Below are 17,312 nucleotides of genomic sequence, written 5' to 3' on the forward strand. Positions count from 1 at the left end.
GGATTTTGGGCAGGCGCACGCGCGCGGGGCGCGCCTCACCGCCGCGCGCCTGGGCCGCGCGCAGCAGCAGATCAATGGGCAGCTGCAGCTGCTGCAGCGCCAGCGCCAGGCCACCGACCACAGGCTCAGCGAGGTGCGCAAGGGCCTGCTCATTAACCAGCAGAGCGTCAAGCTGCGGGGCTACCGGCCCGAGTCGGAGAAGGTGGGAGACCCCTCCCCCACCCAAGCCCAGTCGCCAAGACCGAAGCCTTGCTTAGCTCGCCCTGGGCAAAACCCGCCCCGCAGAGAGAGCACCCATCCCGGGCCCCAGTTCCAGTGAGCAAGGGCCCAAGAAGAAGAGGACACCCCCAAGATGAGGTGCCTTGGTCCCCAGCCCCAGGGAGGGAGATCACCCCCTCCTCCCCCGTGGGGATGAGATCCTCAGTCCCCTTACCCCAGATGGGATGTATCCCAGTCCCCCCGTGAGGGAGAGAAGATGGAAGATGAACTTCTTCCCAAACAGTGAAACTCACAACCCCCAACCCAGGCATGCAGTCACCCGCCCAGCCCCCAGGCCCCGGGGTGAGACCTGCCTGTGGTCATGAGACCCTCAATGCCACGCCCAGTGAAAGATGCAGCTGAGAAGAGTGGGTGCTGTCCTGGTCCCAACCCATGAAACTCTCCTCAAAATGTTTATAAAAACAAAAACTGTCCCCAGCCCCAGTGAGTGAGAAACCCGCCCCAGGCCTCATGGGAAAATAAAGGAGCAGGTCCTGCCTACAGGTTGAGCCCCCACACCCAAGAGCTAATCCCAGCCAGGGAGAGAGAGCCCCTACCTAGTCCCAGTCCTATGAAATCTCCCTCCCAAGTGAAACCCTAGACTTGAACCCCAAAGCGGGAACATTATAGCCTCCCTGGGGAGGGATGTGACCCCACTCACAGGGCGGTCTTCCTAGTTCCAGCCCCGAAATTCAGAGAGTAAGACCCCAAAAAGGCAAGCTCTCATCATCCCTATAATGAAATTCCTCACTACTGGCCAGGGAGGTGTGTGTGTGTGTGGGGGGGGGGGGGGGGCAGGTAACACCATCGCCAAGGAAGGGGGACCCCCAGCCCTAGCTCACTGGACTCCTACCTGTAAAAGGGAGATACCCAGCCCCACTCTCTAGCCCCCCTGAAAGGATAAAGTCTTCTCAGAGAGACCCCCGACGCCATCCCCGCAACCCAGAGTTTATGAGGTTGGCAAACCTCTCCCACCCTGGAAGGAGAACTCTCCCGTGGCCCCTCCTGGGAGTGAGAGAGTCCCTCCTCGCTTTCCAGATCCCTGACAAAGCTGACAGTATGCTTACCTGGGAGAAAGAGCAGTTAAAGAGCATGAAGAGGAAAATGGAGGAAGACATGGAAAAATCAGAGGTCATGCTCAAGGTCGGGAATACCTGGGACCCAGGGAAGAGGGCTGGAGGGGTACCCCTGGCTGCCTAAGGAGCGAACCGCTCTGACCTTGGGGACCAACAACAACAAACCTCCCAGCCCACCCACCACTCACTCTGACTTGACATTCACTGGGTTTCCGCTTTGCTCTGCGGGATGGAGTTGGGCCTCAGAATAACAATGGACACCCTCTCTGTGCCAAGCCCTGTGCAGTCCTTGAGTCAGCTCCTGTAAGCACGCCTGTGAAGCAGGAACTGCGGTCTCTTATTGGAGGTGGGGAAACTGAGGCTCAGAGAGAGATGGCCCCACCCCAGGCACAGGACTAGCCAGGGGCAGGATTGTGGTTTTAGGTCAAGTATCCTTTTCTCCCCAGCTTTAGTGAGGTATAATTAACAATTTTAAATTGTACATATAGCCTGGCTGGCATGGCTCAGTGGTTGAGCATCGACCTATGAACCAGGAGGTCATGGTTCAATTCCTGGTCAGGGCACATGCCAGGGTTGTGGGCTCAATCCTCAGTGGGGGGCATGCAGGAAGCAGCCGATCAATGATTCTCATCACTGATGTTTCTTTCTCCTCTTCCTTTACCTCTCCCTCTCCCATCCTCTCTGAAATCAATAAATATGTATATATATTAAATTGTACATATATTTAAAATGTACAACCTGAGATTTGGTGTATGTATACATTTGAAATTATCACCACAATCAAGGTGTACAGCACCTTACATAGTTACTATGCTGTGTGGTGAGAATACTTACCATCCACCCTTTAAGCAAATGTCAATTATAAAATACAGTAGTGTTAACTATAGGCACATTGCTATACACTAGCCCTTCAGAACTTACTCATCTTGCATAACTGAAACTTTGTACCGCTTGACCAACCTCTCCCCATTTCCCCCTCCCCTCAGCCCCTGGCAACCACCCTTCTACTCTTGGCTTCTATAAGTTTGATTATGTTAGATTCCATATATACCAGTAAGTGAGATCATGTAGCATTGGTCTTTAAGCATCTGGCTTATTTCATCCATGTTGTCACAAATGGCAGGATTTTCTGCTTTTTTAAGGCTGAATATATATATATATACTAGAGGCCTGTTGCACGAAAAGATTCGTGCAATAGGCCTTCCCTTCCCCTGGCTGCCAGCACCGGTTTTCCTCGGCACCCGGGACCCAGGCCTTCGCTCCAGCCGGAGCCGCCTTCAGTCTTCGCTCCGCCGCTTCGCGCCTACGTATGCAAATTACCCGCCATCTTTGTTGGCGGTTAATTTTCATATCTCGCTGATTAGCCAATGGGAGGCGTAGTGAATGTATGGTCAAGTACCATGTTTGTCTATTATTAGATAGGATATATATCTATACACACACACACACACACACACACACACACACACTAGAAGCCCAATGCACGAAATTTGTGCAAGGGGCTCAACCCTCTCAGCCACAGCTTCCCAAAGGTCGTCCGGAAGGATGTCTGGAAGGTCGTTCGGCTGCCCAGTCTAATTAGTATATTATGCTTTTATTATTATAGATATATGCTTTACTTTATAATGGTGGAAATAGGATTTGGATGAGGTGAAGGTCCAGATGCAGTCGATCAGAGAGAGGGACTCAGGACTGCAGAGGGCTCCTGATACTCATTAGAGAAGAGATAGTGCGACTCTGAGGCTAGGGATGAGGCGAATGCAAGTTGAGGAGGAAAAGGGTGGCACAGGAAGACGGAAATGGGGCTCCCTCTCCACTGTCCAGATAGGGAAGTCGATGGGGCGGGGCTTTCTCAGGGTGCCAGGGCAAAGCCAGGCACAGAACCTAAGCAATGGACACCCAGGACAGGGAAGCTGCCACCAGGCCCTGTTGCTCCTACTCTCCCCACTCCCGGGGTCATGAAGGCTCCTGGACAGAGGGTGAGAGGGTGGGGTGTCTGAACTTGGACTTGAAAATCGCTTCTTTTCAGTCGCAATTAGAACCAAAGAGGGTCAGTTCAGAGGCAGAAAGGCTTTTCAGCTTCCAGCAGAAAAATCCATTCCAGCCACCCCCTCCCTCCCAGCACACTTCCTGCCCTCAGCTCGGCCTCTCTCCCTCTCCTCGCCCCCAGGCCCTGGCCTCCTGCCGAGACACCCTGGCCTTCTGCTGTAAGGAGAGGCTCCAAGCTGTGGACTTAATGAACAAGCCCCTGGACAAGGTTCTGGAGCTGGCCGGCCGCCACTCCTGGGTGGACCTCTCCCGCATGCCCACCCCCAGCACTCAGGGTCAGAAAACGCCTCCTTCAAACCCCGTGGGCGCGTACACACCAGGTAGGCCCCTCAGAAAGGAGTCCACTGTAGTGGGTGCCCACCCGCTCCCCTCCACTTCTCAGCTGCCCCTTTTCCTGGGGCCTTGTCCCCAGCGGTTCTCAACCTGTGGGTCGCGACCCCTTTGGCGGTCGAACGACCCTTTCACAAGGGGTCGCCTAAGACCATCCTGCATATCAGGTGTTTACATGACGATTCATAACAGTAGCAACATTACAGTTATGAAGTAGCAACGAAAATAATTTTAGGGTTGGGTCACAACATGAGGAACTGTATTTAAAGGGCCAGAAGGTTGAGAACCACTGCCCCTAGAGCCAGTGATGGCAAACCTTTTGAGCTCGGACTGTCAGCATTTTGAAAAACCCTAACTTAACTCTGGTGCCGTGTCACATATAGAAATTTTTTGATCTTTGCAACCATAGTAAAACAAAGACTTACATTTTTGATATTTATTTAATGCCATTTACCAAAGAAAAATCAACCAAAAAAATGAGTTCGCGTGTCACCTCTCACACGCGTGTCATAGGTTCGCCATCACTGGCCTAGACCAAACAAGAGGGCTGAGAGCCAGGCTCCAGCTGAGCCCCGCTTCTGGAATAGCTCTTCACCCGGCCTACTCCTGCTTCCCACACCCTCTCCTCACTTCACCAGCCCCTCCCCTGGACCTTCTCCCAGGCCCTCAGGAAAGCCCCCTCGCCCAAGGCCGCCATAAAGAAAGGGATGCAGCCCTAGCCGGTTTGGCTCAGTGGATAGAGCTTCAGCCTGCGGACCAAAGGGACCCCGGTTCAATTCCCGTCAAGGGCACGAACCTTGGTTGCAGGCTCCTCCCCCAGCCCGGGACCTGATCAGGGCTCCTGCAGGAGGCAACCAATCCATGTGTTTCTCTCACATCGATGCTTCTCTGTCTTTCCCTCTCTCTTCCACTCTCTCTTTAAAAAGTCAATGGAAAAATATCCTCAGGTGAGGATTAACAACAATAAACGAAAGAGAGGGACAGAGGGGGCGGGGGAAGGGGGGAGGGCTTGGCACCCACGCCGGTCCCACCCTCGGGCAGAGTGCGCAGCGGCGCTGAACGACGCCAAGCGCCTGCTGATGGAGTCCAAGGACGCCTTACAAGAAATGGCCAAGAATGAGGAGGAAATCCGGGAGCAACAGCTGCAGATAAGCGATGGCGTGTGCTCCTCGCTGGCCCAAAAGATGCGTGAGACCACGGAGCTGAAGGTGCAGCTTGGAGGTGGTGGCTCGGGGCGAGGGTGGGAGAGGACCAAGGCCCAGAGCGGGGCACGGGAAGAGAGCGGACGGGAGCCGGCGTGACCCGCCCCCCTGCGCTCCCACCCACCCAGGAAAGAATGAACATGACCGTAGGACTGATGAGGGGGACTATCCACCGGTGCACGAAATTCAACCAGGAGATGTCCATCACCCGCGGCCTCATCAAGGTGCGGTTTGGGGGCGCAGGGTCTGCGGGGAGGAGGCCGGGGATGCGCGCACACAGAGGGCCTCACAGCTCCGCGCCCCGCCCTTCGCCAGGGTCCTCTGTCCGAAACTCACCTGGAGACTCGGGAGAAACTAGACCGACCCCTGGTCCGCGTGTACCAGAGACACGTGGGCACCCAGCTCCCGGAGGCCGCGCGCCTCACCCAGGTACGCCCCTCTCGTTCCCCTGGGTAAGGCTTCTGCCCCAGGGACACGGCCCAGGGAAGAGCCTGTCACCCGAGTGGTCAGTCCTTCAACGACCTCCCAAATGAGTCCCCTCGACCCCTGTCCCCCGCACCCGTCCCACTCACTCGTGATCCGGCTCCTCTCTCAGCCCCACCCTGTCGCTGGTTATTGTTCTTCTGGCCCAGGTGTGCCCCCCCCCCCCATCCGAGGCCCACCGTTTCTTCCGCTTGCTCCTTTCACACGCACATCTGGCCCAGATGTGCCTGCCTCTCCTCCTCCCTCCTCCTCCCTCCTCCCCAACTCCCCCTACCCCTTTTTCTGGCTCCTCTTGGGCGGTCCCCCAACCCGGCCCGCCCGCTCCCCAGGGCACTGACAAGCTGCAGCGCCACATCTCCAACGTGGAGAAGAACCTGGAGGATCTGCACACCACGCACAGGAACCTCACCCGCAGCCTCAACTGCAAGAGGATCGGGCACGAGGTGGACTACAACGTGGTGCGCCTGCGCCTCCGCCAGAGGCACCCGCACGTCAACTACCAGCAGGCGCAGTGCCTGGTCAACGACTGGGACCCGCGCACGCCGCCAAAGACCAGGACCCACCCACAGACGCAGCCAAAGACCGGGACCCACCCACAAACGCTGCAGCCAATAGAGGACAGCAAGGCAGCCAAGTAGCAGGCGCCCCCCCCCCCCCCCGCCCACACACACACACACACACACACACACCACCCCATGGCAGGTTCCCCTGGGAAACTCTCAGCCTGGTGACCCTCCCTCTCCCTTGGCTCACCCTCCGTCCGAGCGCCCTCTAGCGGAATTAGAATTATAATTAAAAAGAACAATCATTACATTTATTCGACATCTCCTGTTTGTCTATCATTTACCCTACGGCACGTTGGGAGCGGTGTATCCTGCAAGTCAACTGGATGGATTTGGGTACCAGGTTTCTGGGGGTTCAAAGCCTGGCTTTCCAAGCTATGTGACCTCAGGTGGCTCTGCCGGTAACCAGGAAGAATGGCAGCACCCGCCTCAAAGGCTTGTAAGGACAGATGAGTTCCCATGTGGGAGGCCTGTGGAATGGTGACTGCATATTCAATACCCTCAGTGCACTGAGTCATTATCACCCTCATTTTCCAGTTGAGGGAACAGGCACAGTGAGGTCAAGCAGCTTCCCCTGAAGCCCCCTCTCTAGTGGAGACTTATGCTCCCAGACCCCCAAGCAGCTCAAGTGCAAAGTTGGGGCTGAGTTCCACTGCCCTTTGCTCCATTTAGCAAGAGAGGTTGGGGGGGGGGGGGGGCGCCGGGGAGGGTGGAGAACAGCTCTCTTCAAAAACGGTCCTCCCTTCTTTCCTTCCCTTCCCTCCTTCCTTCTTTCTTTTTTTTTTTTCCCCCCTCCCACCAAGTTTCCAGGTTCTGAGCCAGGCACTGAGAGTGCAACAGTGAGCAAGAGTGCCGTGGCCCTGATCTCAGGGAGCTCACAAGTAGACCAAGTGCAGCCAACCTCATCCTTTTGGATGCAGTTACAGCATGGCCTCCTACAGGAAGCCCACCAGCTGCAACCACCCACCCATCCAGCTTCTCCTCTCTGATCTCCTAGCCTGTGGACACCCTCCCATCACACCAAGCTGTCATAATCATCTGCTCCCCATGGGGAGGTCTCCGGGTGTGGCATACGTCGGATAGACCGTGTTCAATCGAGCCACGAATATTTCCTAAGCAACTGTGCTCTGGAGGCTGTGTTCAGTGCGGAGGAGACACTGAGGACCAACAGAGGCATGGTCCCTCCCTCGTGGAACTGACCACGTATATGCGGAGAATGGCTCTCACAAATATTATCCTTTTGGCAGAGCCAACCAGTCACACGGACACGACATAGCCCTGCCAACATTTTACAGAGACGGCAATGAAGTCCAGGAAGGTGAACTCATTTGCCCAGGGTCACAGAGCCAGAGAGGAAGTGGGACCAGAGCTGGGTCTGCACTCTCCCTTGCTCCACACTGCAAGCATCGGCCATGGGCTCACCAGGATCTTCACTGGTCTCCTTAACAACCATGAAGGTGGCATTAATTCTGCCCATTGGACAGGAAATACACAGAAAATAAGTAGCCTCCTACCCAGGATCACAGAGATGAGAAGGAGTAGGGCTGAGGGGTTCAAATGAACCATCTCAGACTCCGAACCATTAGGCATCACAGCCATTTTCCTTATCTCAAGAGGGACTTTACAGCCTGAGGGTCGCCAGGGTCTCCTGAGGGTCAAGAATGTTCTTCCTGCCCTGGCTGGTTTGGCTCCGTGAATAGAGCTTCCGCCTGCAGACTGATGAAAGGTCCCAGGTTCGCTTCTGGTTAAGGGCACATGCCCAGGTTTCGGGCTGATCCCCAGTAGGGGCCATGCAGGAGGCAGCCAATCAGTGATTCTCTCTCATCATTGATGTTTCTACCTCTCCCTCTCCTTTCCTCTCTGAAATCAATTAAAAATATATATATTTTTTAAAATGTTCTTCCTCTCTGTATCAATCAGGATACCTACCAACAGGAAGCAGATATATGTCAACTATAATTTTTTAGAAACCAAGCCTCATTTTTGAGGTTTACCTAGTGCCATGTTTTTTTCATATTTTTGTTGTTTTCGTTAGTAATTTTGCTGTTTAAAGTGTTTCCTAAGCATGTTTCTGAAGTGCTCTATGGTATCCCTTAGGCAAAAAGGCTGTGATGTGCCTCACAGAGAAAATGATGTGTTAGACCAGCTTCCTTTGGCCAAGAGTTACAATTCTATTGGCCTTAAGTTTAATATTAGTGACCCACAATAAAAATATATTTTTGAACAGTGTGTATTAACTAAGGCATCTTTAAACAGAAACACACAAAACAAGGTTATGGCCCTAGCTGGTTTGGCTCAGGGGATAGAGAGTCAGCCTGTTGGCTGAAGGGTCCCAGGTTCCATTCTGGTCAAGGGCACATGCCTGGATTGCAGGCTCGGTCCCCAGTGGGGGGGGGGGGTGCAGGAGGCAGCTGATCAATGATTCTCTGTCATCATTGATGTTTCTATCCCTCCCTCTCCCTTCCTCTCTGAAATCAATTTTTTTAAAAAAAAGAAAGAAGCCGAAACCGGTTTGGCTCAGTGGATAGAGCGTCGGCCTGCGGACTCAAGGGTCCCAGGTTCGATTCCGGTCAAGGGCATGTACCTGGGTTGCGGGCACATCCCCAGTAGGAGATGTGCAGGAGGCAGCTGGTCGATGTTTCTCTCTCATCGATGTTTCTAACTATCTCTCTCTCCCTTCCTTTCTGTAAAAAATCAATAAAATATATTTAAAAAAAAAAGAAAGAAAGAAAATATGTATCCTTAAAAAAACAAACAAAAAAAAACAAGGTTATATGTTGAGCAGTTGACAAAAATGTTATGACAAAAGAACCTATCCCTTACAGTATTTCCGCTGGGAGCAATGGTTGCTTATTTGGGCAACTTTATAGATGATAACAACAGTGAATAATGAGAATTGCCTATATTTGCGGAGGCATCGGCAGGATGTAGGGACAGTTCCAAGCTACTAATTATTGTGGGGAGCTGCCTTTCCTTTGGTAAGTCCGAAGGGACAAAGTAGTCAGAAGCAAGGCAGCCTGGCAATATCCCCTCTCTCTCCATTGGTCAGTGTTCCCTCCTGTTCAAAGCCAGAGAGAAAGGAGCCCATTGGTGCAGGCCATATATCCTTCCAGGACACAGAGCTGCCGCCTCCACCTACTGACTTTTGAGCCTCTTGCAGGTCCTTTCTGGGGCTGGGAGCTGTCACTTTGCCTGAATCTTTGTCCATCCATTCTTCCCAGGAACCTCGCATGGGGATGCAAATGCTCCACCTCTGGACAATGTCTTACCTCTAATTGAACCGGCCCATGTGTCACCTCAGACACCCAGTGTTCCCCAACAGCATTTGCACAACCCCCTTCATTGCCTCAGAGCTGAGGTTTCAGCTGCTGCCCCAGGCTGAGTTGTGGGCACCCAGGGAGCCTCTCAATGATACCATAAGGTGGGTGTCATCATCCCCACACGTAAGATGAAGAAATGGGCTCCACACAATGGAAAGATTTCAGAAGCCACCCATCAAATGAGGGGTCAAGTCAGGACTTTAAAAAGTGTGGGGTGCCCCCAAGGAATGGTCCAGGTACCATCCTCCTGGGAACACCTCCTGGGCCACCTTCCAGGTCTACAGAGTCTGAATCCCAGTGGGCAGAGCTGAGGGCTGTGCACTTCTAATGAGCGCCCCAGGGAAGTCTGACGCACGCCAATGTTTGAAATGCGTTTCCTGGGAGGAATATGGGGACATCTGTAATCGTGTCAACAATAAAAAGAAAGAAAAAAGAAATGCATTTCCGCCCTGCTGCCAACTTCCCAGGGCCGATTTCTGCACCAGCCACAGTAGACACTAATGGAGGGGCTGGCACAAATGCTTTCATTTTAATATTTTTTTTAGATTCTTTTTTCTTAATATGTTTTTATTGATTTTAGAGAGAGAAAGGGAGAGGGAGAGAGAGATAGAAACATCAGTGATGAGAGAGAAACGTCATCCATCAGCTGCTTCCTGCACGCCCCCTGCTGGGATTAAGCCCTCAACCTGGGTATGTGCCCCAACTGGGAATCCAACTAGTGATCTCTTGGTTCATGGGTGGACGCTCAACCATTGAGCCACACCAGCCAGGCATTTTAATTTCTTTTAAAGTCAGAAGAAACATGAAAGATAACATGGAACTATAACTTATTTATATAATATACCATAGTTTGTCATGCAATATAATTGTATAATTATATACATTAATAATTGTATAATAATCTGAATATTAAAATTATATTTATCTTTATACCAATGCAGTTTTTATCAATATATTTAATTGTGGTAAAATACACATAACATAAAATTTACCATCTTAAGCATTTTTAAAAATATATTTTTTTATTGATTTTAGAGAGATGAAGGGAGAGAGAAACATAGATTAACTGTGTTCTGCACGCCCCCTACTGGGGATTAAATCTGCAACCTGGGCATGTGCCCTGACCCGGAATCGAACCAGTGACCTCTTGGTAATGGGGCGATGCTCAACCAACTGAGCCACACCAGCTAGGGCTTAATCATTTTTAAGTGTCCAGTTCAGTGGCATTAAGTACATTTATATTGTTGTGCAGCCATCACCACCATCCATCTCCAGAACTCTTTATCTTGCAAAACTGAAACTCTGTTCTATTAAAAACTAGCTCCCCATCCTCCTGCCCAACCCCTGGCAACTACCATTCTACTTCCTTTCCCTATGATTTGACTACTCTAGGGACCACATATAAGTTATACTGATGCAGTTTTAAAATACTTTTTAAATATTTGTATGAAGGGGCTCACAAAGTCATTCAATTAGTCATTCAGTAACATCAACTGAATCCAGCCACTATGCTAAGCTGTAGGAGCAGGCATATAACAAACATTGGGTAAACATTTGTTACATGAATTAATAAACAAATAAACAGTTAACTTTAAATTGGCAGAGTGTTTCTGTGTGCATTGCCTTATTTTTTTCACACCAACAAAAACAGTAATCCTATATAACAAAAGTCTAATATGCTAAGTATCCAGTTGGTCGTTCAACCAATCAAAGCGTTAATATGTTAATGATATGCTAAGGCTGCTCAACCACTCCCTATGATGTGCACTGACCACCAGGGGGCAGACAGTCAACCAGTCGACCAGTCACTATGACATGCACTGACCACCAGGGGGCAGAGCTCTGACTGGTAGGTTAGCTTGCTGCTGGGGTCCAGTCAATTGGGACTGAGTGAGACGGGCCGGACACACCTTGGAGCCCTCCCTTGGTCCCTCCTTGGCTGGCCAACCTCCTGCGTCCTTCCCCAGCCCTGATCATGCACTAGTGGGGTCCCTCGGCCTGGCCTGCGCCCTCTTGCAATCTGGGACTCCTCAGGAGATTTCAAGAGCCAGTTTCAGCCCGATCCCGCAGGCCAGGCCAAGGGACCCCCCATGGGTGCACAAATTCGTGCACCGGGCCTCTAGTTTTTTAATAACATCAAATATCATAGTTCAATTAGGTAATTAAAAAAACATATTCTTCAAAGCACAATTCCAAATAAGGTCCATACAGTTGTGCATTGCCTTATTTAATTTTCCATTTTAGAAATGCAAAGAAACAAAATTGAAACTCACTCATAGAGAACAGACTGGTGGTTGCCAGAGGGGCAGGGTTTAGGGTCTGGGTGGAAAAGGTAAAGGGATTAAGAACTACAAATTGGTAGTTACAAAATAGTCCCAGGGATGTAAAGTACAATCATTAATATTGCAATAGCCCAGCCTGTGTGGCTCAGTAGATGATCGTCCACCAGGTCAGGGCATGAGCTGGGTTGTGGGCTTAATCCCCAGGAGGGGGAGTGCAGGAAGCAACAAATCAATGATTCTCTCTCATCATTGATGTTTCTCTCTCTCCCTCCCTCTCCTTTCCTCTCTCTAAAATCAATAAAAACATTTTAAAATAATAATAATATTCTGATAACTAAGTATGGTGCCAGCTGGGTACTGGAAATATCAGGGGGAACACTTTGCTAAGCACTATGCTGTATATCTTAAACCAATAGAAAACAATATTAAAACTGTAATTGAAATTTCAAAAAAAAGAAATACAAAGATTCCTTAGTAATCATCTATTTCACTGTCACTTAGCTGGCTTCCTTATTATCTTTCCAGTTTTCCTGGAAAATAAGAGACTGGCAGAGGAGGCAGTACAGCATCATCGGGGAGAGAAGTAGACCTGGGCTTGCTTGACCCTTCGACCCTTCCTAGCTGTGTTACCTTAAGCAACTTGCTTAACCTCTTTGAGCCTCTGTTTTCTCACCGATACAACTGTGGGTAATAGAAGTATCTCTCTCACCAGGTTGCTGTCAGGATTCCTTGAGACAATGCTGTATGTCATTTACCTCAGTGCCTGATATAGAAGGACGTCTCCATAAGTGGTAAAACACATGCTCAATGTTCTTTATTGAGGGGAAATTCAGGTGACATAAAATTAAATACAGCAACATGATAGGAGTGGTTACTTCAGAGCAAATAGTTTTTCTATTTAGGGTGACACTCACAGTCCCATCATAAATACTTCTACCTCAAACTCTAGGACCTCTGGGTGATGAGAAGTTCCCCCCAACAAGTCCAATGGCAGTCTTTTGTCAGTAAACCAAACAGTAAGTTATCTGCCCCATACACATCAAACAAAGCTTTGGGAATCAAACAGGAGAGTAATGATTTAAAACCCCTATGATGGCCGAAACCGGTTTGGCTCAGTGGATGGAGTGTCGGCCTGCGGACTGAAGGGTCCCAGGTTCAATTCCGGTTAAGGGCATGTACCTGGGTTGCGGGCATATCACCAGTAGGAGATGTGCAGGAGGCAGCTAATCGATGTTTCTCTCTCATCGATGTTTCTAACTCTCTATCTCTCTCCCTTCCTCTCTGTAAAAAATCAATAAAATATATTTTAAAAAAAACAACCCTATGATGAAATTGCCCTAGCTAGTTTGACTCAGTGGATAGAGTGTTGGCCTAAGGCAGTGGTTCTCAATCTTCTGGCCCTTTAAATACAGTTCCTCATGTTGTGACCCAACCATAAAATTATTTTTGTTCCTACTTCATAACTGTAATGTTGCTACTGTTATGAAGCGTAATGTAAATATCTGATATGCCGGATGGTCTTAGGCGACCCCTGTGAAAGGGTCGTTCGACCACCAAAGGGGTCGCAACCCACAGGTTGAGAACGACTGGCAAAGGACTGAAGGATCCCAGATTTGATTCCAATCAAGGGTACATACCTCGGTTGCAGGCTCAACCCCCGGCCCTGGTTGGGGCCTGTGTGAAAGGCAACCAATCGATGTGTCTCTCTCACATTGATGATTCTCTCTCCTCCTCCTCCTCCTCCTCCTCCTCCTCCTCCTCCTCCTCCTCCTCTTCCTCCTCCCTTCCACTCTCTAGAAATCAATGGAAAAAATACCCTCTGGAGAGGATTGACCAAGAAAATAAAAATAAATAAAATCCCTATAATAAAATGAGAAGAGTTAACACTGAGCAGTCCCTGGTCATTAGCAAATGGCAAATCTTTCCAGGCAGACTATTAAAGAATTTCTTCTCTGGGAATAGAGAGTGCTTCTCTTTAAAAAAAAAAAAATATATATATATATATATATATTATTGATTTCAGAGAGGATGGGAGAGGAAGAGAGAGAGAGATAGAAACATCAATGATGACAGAGAATCATTGATTGGCTGTCTCCTGCATACCCCCTACTGGGGAGCAAGCCAGCAACCGGGCCACACGCCCTCACCAAGAATTGAACCATTACCTCCTGGTTCATAGGTTGATGCTCAATGACTGAGCCAAATCAGCCAGGCGAGTGAGCTTCTTTTGCTCAAGAAAAACTCAGGATGTTATTAGAAGGTACTTACTTGCAACTAGTAGATAAATAAGTCTTAAAAATCTAACACACATACAGTAATTATAGAGAACAAAACTGTATTATAAGCATTAAACTTGCTAAGATACTAGATCCTAATTGTTCCCACCACTGAAAGAAATGATTCATCATGTAACATGACAGAAGGGTTAGCTAATGCTACAATGGCAATTTTATTGCAACATTAATTTATCAAATTACTAGGTTCTACCAGCATACCCTGGAGATATTGTCAGTTTGGTTCCAAACCATGGCAATAAAGTGAATATCACAATCACATAAATTTTTTGGTTTCTAAGTCCATGTGAAAGTTACATTTACACAATACTGTAGTCTACTAGGTGTGCACTCGCATTATGTCTTATGTACATACCTTAATTAAAAATACTTTATTGCTAAAAAAAAATGCTCTCGTCTGAAATATGGCACCAATAAAACTAAGAAAATAATCCCGTGTGCAATTGTATTTTTTTTTTAAAAATGAAGAATAAATTTAACCAAGATGGTAAAAGACCTGTACTCAGAAATTTATAAGATACTGAAGAAGATACAAACACACAGAGACCCAAGATAGTGGCCTAGATAAACAGAGGTACTTTCATCCTCCCACAACCACATCAAAATTACAACTAAAATACAGAACAACCATCATTCAGAACTGCCTGAAATCTGGCTGATGGAAGTCCTACACCTAGAGAAGTAAAGAAGAAAGCACACCGAGACTGGTAGGAGAGTGGATGCCTGGAACAGGCTGGTCTGACACCCATGCATGGCTTTTTTCAGTTGGGAGGTATATCTCTGCTGCAGAGGACTCCCTTGAGGAGTAAGGGGTCCCAGCCCCACACCAGACCTCCAGCCCACGGTTTCAGAGATGGAAAGAGAAGTCCCCGTAACTTCGGGCTGGGAAAGTGGCTGAGTGACACAAAGGCAGTTGGAGCCCCAAGCAGTTCCTCTTAAAGAGCCAGCACACGAACTTCCATGGACTCACTCCCTCTGAGCTCCAGAGCTGGGACAGCAGCTTGAGGGGATCCAGGGGCATACGGAGAGGAACTGGATAGTCTACCATTGGAACAAGAACTAAAGGGTGGCTTTCTCCCAGACAGGGGTGCTTGCAGGGGTCATTGTTCCCATACTGAGACCTCACCTATTGCAGAGCTGACACAGCCATATCTGAGTTTCCATCAGTCTAGCTCACAATGTTCGCCCCACCCTGGTGATTCCCTGAGACCCTGCCCCATTCCATTTGCAGCCGCACCCAAGCTGTTTGCAGCAGCTTTTCTGTATGAATGGCTTGTCCCGGATCAGGCTTCATACTCTCCTAAAATTTCTCAAATAAGCAGCACTTAACTATCAATAAGTGACCCAAGACAGTTTGGCCTTGCCTGGGCACTTCTACGCCCAACACAAGTAACAACCATCTGCAAATATCTCTGTAGTTCCTGCTGGGTGGCCCCAAACAGTGGCTGACTTTGCACCTCCTGGGAGGCCCCAGAGCCAGTGCTCCCAGTGGATAGCTTCAGACCACAGCAGATTACAACTCTACACATCCACAAGTGACACACTCAAGGAGCAGACACAGTGAGCACCAAAGCCCCACTGAAGCAAATCCTGATCTATAGGGGTGTCTCCTGCACAGTAGCTCTCCCACTATAGTTATAGCTGGTCCTCACAGCCAATTGGCCTGAAGGTCATTAGCCCTCAGTGACGCCAACAGCAATCAAGGCTCAACTACAACAAGACTGTGCACATAGCCCACACAGGGGTGCACCTAGAGTGCCCAGCTCAGGTGACTGGGGAGGCTGAGCCACTGGGCCCTACAAGATACCTACTACACAAGGCCAATTTCAGGAGACATAGCAGCTCTACCTAATGTGTAGAAACAAACATAGGGAAGCAGCCAAAATGCAGAGACAAAGAAACATGAAATGAAAGAACAGAAAAAATCTCCAGAAAAAGAACTAAATGAAATGGAAGCAAGCAAACTACCAGATCAGCGGTCACCAACATTTTGGACCTCACTGACCACCAGTGGTCATCGGATCACCAGTTGGAGACACTGTACTAGATATAGAGTTCAAAACAATGGTTAATTAGGTTGCTCAAGGATCTTAATGAGAGCTTCAAGGGACTTAGTGAGACTTTCAAGGATCTTAGTGAGAATTTCAAAGACATGAAAAAGGACCAGTCAGAAATGAAGGATGAACTGACTGAAATAAAGAAGAATTTATAGGGCTCCCATAGGAGAGTAGAGGATTTTGACAATCAAATAAATGATTTGAATATGAGAAAGCAAAAACACCCAATCAGAAGAGCAAAAAGAAAAAAAAAGAATCCCAAATATGAAGATAGTGTAAGGAGCCTCTGGGACAACTTCAAGTGTAACAACATTCACATTATGGGGGTGCCAGAAGGAGAATAGAGAGAGCAAGATATTGAAAATGTATTTGAAGAATTAATGACAGAAAACTTCACATACATGGTGAAAGAAATAGACTTACAACTTCAGGAAGTTCAGAGAGTCCCAAAAAAGAGGAACCCAAAGAAGACCACTCCAAGACACATAATTAAAATGTCAAAGGTTAAAGACTAAGAGAGAATTTTAAAAAGAGTAACAGAAAAGCAGTTAGTAAGAAGAAGAAGAAGAAGAAAAAGGTCAAGTATATGAACAATAAAATGGCAATAAATACATATCTATCAACAATTGAATCTAAAAATCAAAATAAATGAACAAGGAATCTAATGAGCAAAATAAAATGCTGAATAAAATAGAACCAGAGGCATAGAAACATGGAACAGGCTGATAAGTCTCAGAGGGAAGGGGGGAGGAGAGGCAAGAAGAGATTAACCAAAGAACTTATACGCATATTTACCTATGGAAACAGATAATAGGGTGGTGAAGGCCTGGGGTAGAATGGGAACTGGATGGAGGGAGGCAATGGGAGAAAAAGAGGGGCATTTTAATACTCTCAACAATAAAGATTTTAAGAAAAGAAAATACAAATAAATGAAAGCATATAGCACGCTCATAAATAGAAAGAATTAACATCATTAAAATGTTCATACTACCCGAAGAAGTCTATCATTTCAACACAATCCCTATCAAGGTACCACTGGCATTTTTTATAGAACTAGAACAAATATTCCAAAAATGTATGTGGAGCCACAAAAGACCCTGAATAGCCAAAGCAATATTGAGAAAGAAGAACGAAGTTGGAGGTATCATTCTACATAATATAAAACTATACTACACAGCCATAGTAATCAAAACAGCATAGTATTGGCATAAAACAGACATATAGATCAATGGAAAAAAGAGAGAGCCCAGAAATAAACCCATGCCTATATGGTCAATTAGTATGTGACAGAAGATGCAAAAAAGATACAGTGGGTTAAAGAAAATCTATTCAATAAATGGTGTAGGGAAAACTGGACAGATACATGCAAAAAAAATGAAAGTAGACTACTTTCTTGCA

At 48.2% G+C, this 17,312-nt stretch overlaps 1 protein-coding gene across 1 annotated transcript in view; it reads left to right on the top strand.

Annotated features, from left to right (window-relative positions):
- Positions 1 to 6,061, top strand: part of CCDC105 (coiled-coil domain containing 105) — a 6,658-nt gene extending 597 nt beyond the window's left edge. Inside the window, exons 2-8 of the mRNA XM_023763335.1 lie at positions 1 to 202; positions 1,297 to 1,401; positions 3,505 to 3,703; positions 4,755 to 4,921; positions 5,044 to 5,139; positions 5,231 to 5,344; positions 5,728 to 6,061. The exon at positions 1 to 202 is cut by the window's left edge and continues 126 nt beyond it. Coding sequence (XP_023619103.1) covers positions 1 to 202; positions 1,297 to 1,401; positions 3,505 to 3,703; positions 4,755 to 4,921; positions 5,044 to 5,139; positions 5,231 to 5,344; positions 5,728 to 6,036 — 1,192 coding nt within the window. The 3' untranslated portion in view covers positions 6,037 to 6,061. The remainder of the gene's footprint in view (positions 203 to 1,296; positions 1,402 to 3,504; positions 3,704 to 4,754; positions 4,922 to 5,043; positions 5,140 to 5,230; positions 5,345 to 5,727) is intronic.
- Positions 6,062 to 17,312: the final 11,251 nt, after the last annotated feature.

The sequence above is a fragment of the Myotis lucifugus genome, unplaced genomic scaffold, assembly GCF_000147115.1.
Source record: "Myotis lucifugus unplaced genomic scaffold, Myoluc2.0 scaffold_280, whole genome shotgun sequence".
Taxonomy (NCBI): Eukaryota; Metazoa; Chordata; class Mammalia; order Chiroptera; family Vespertilionidae; genus Myotis; species Myotis lucifugus.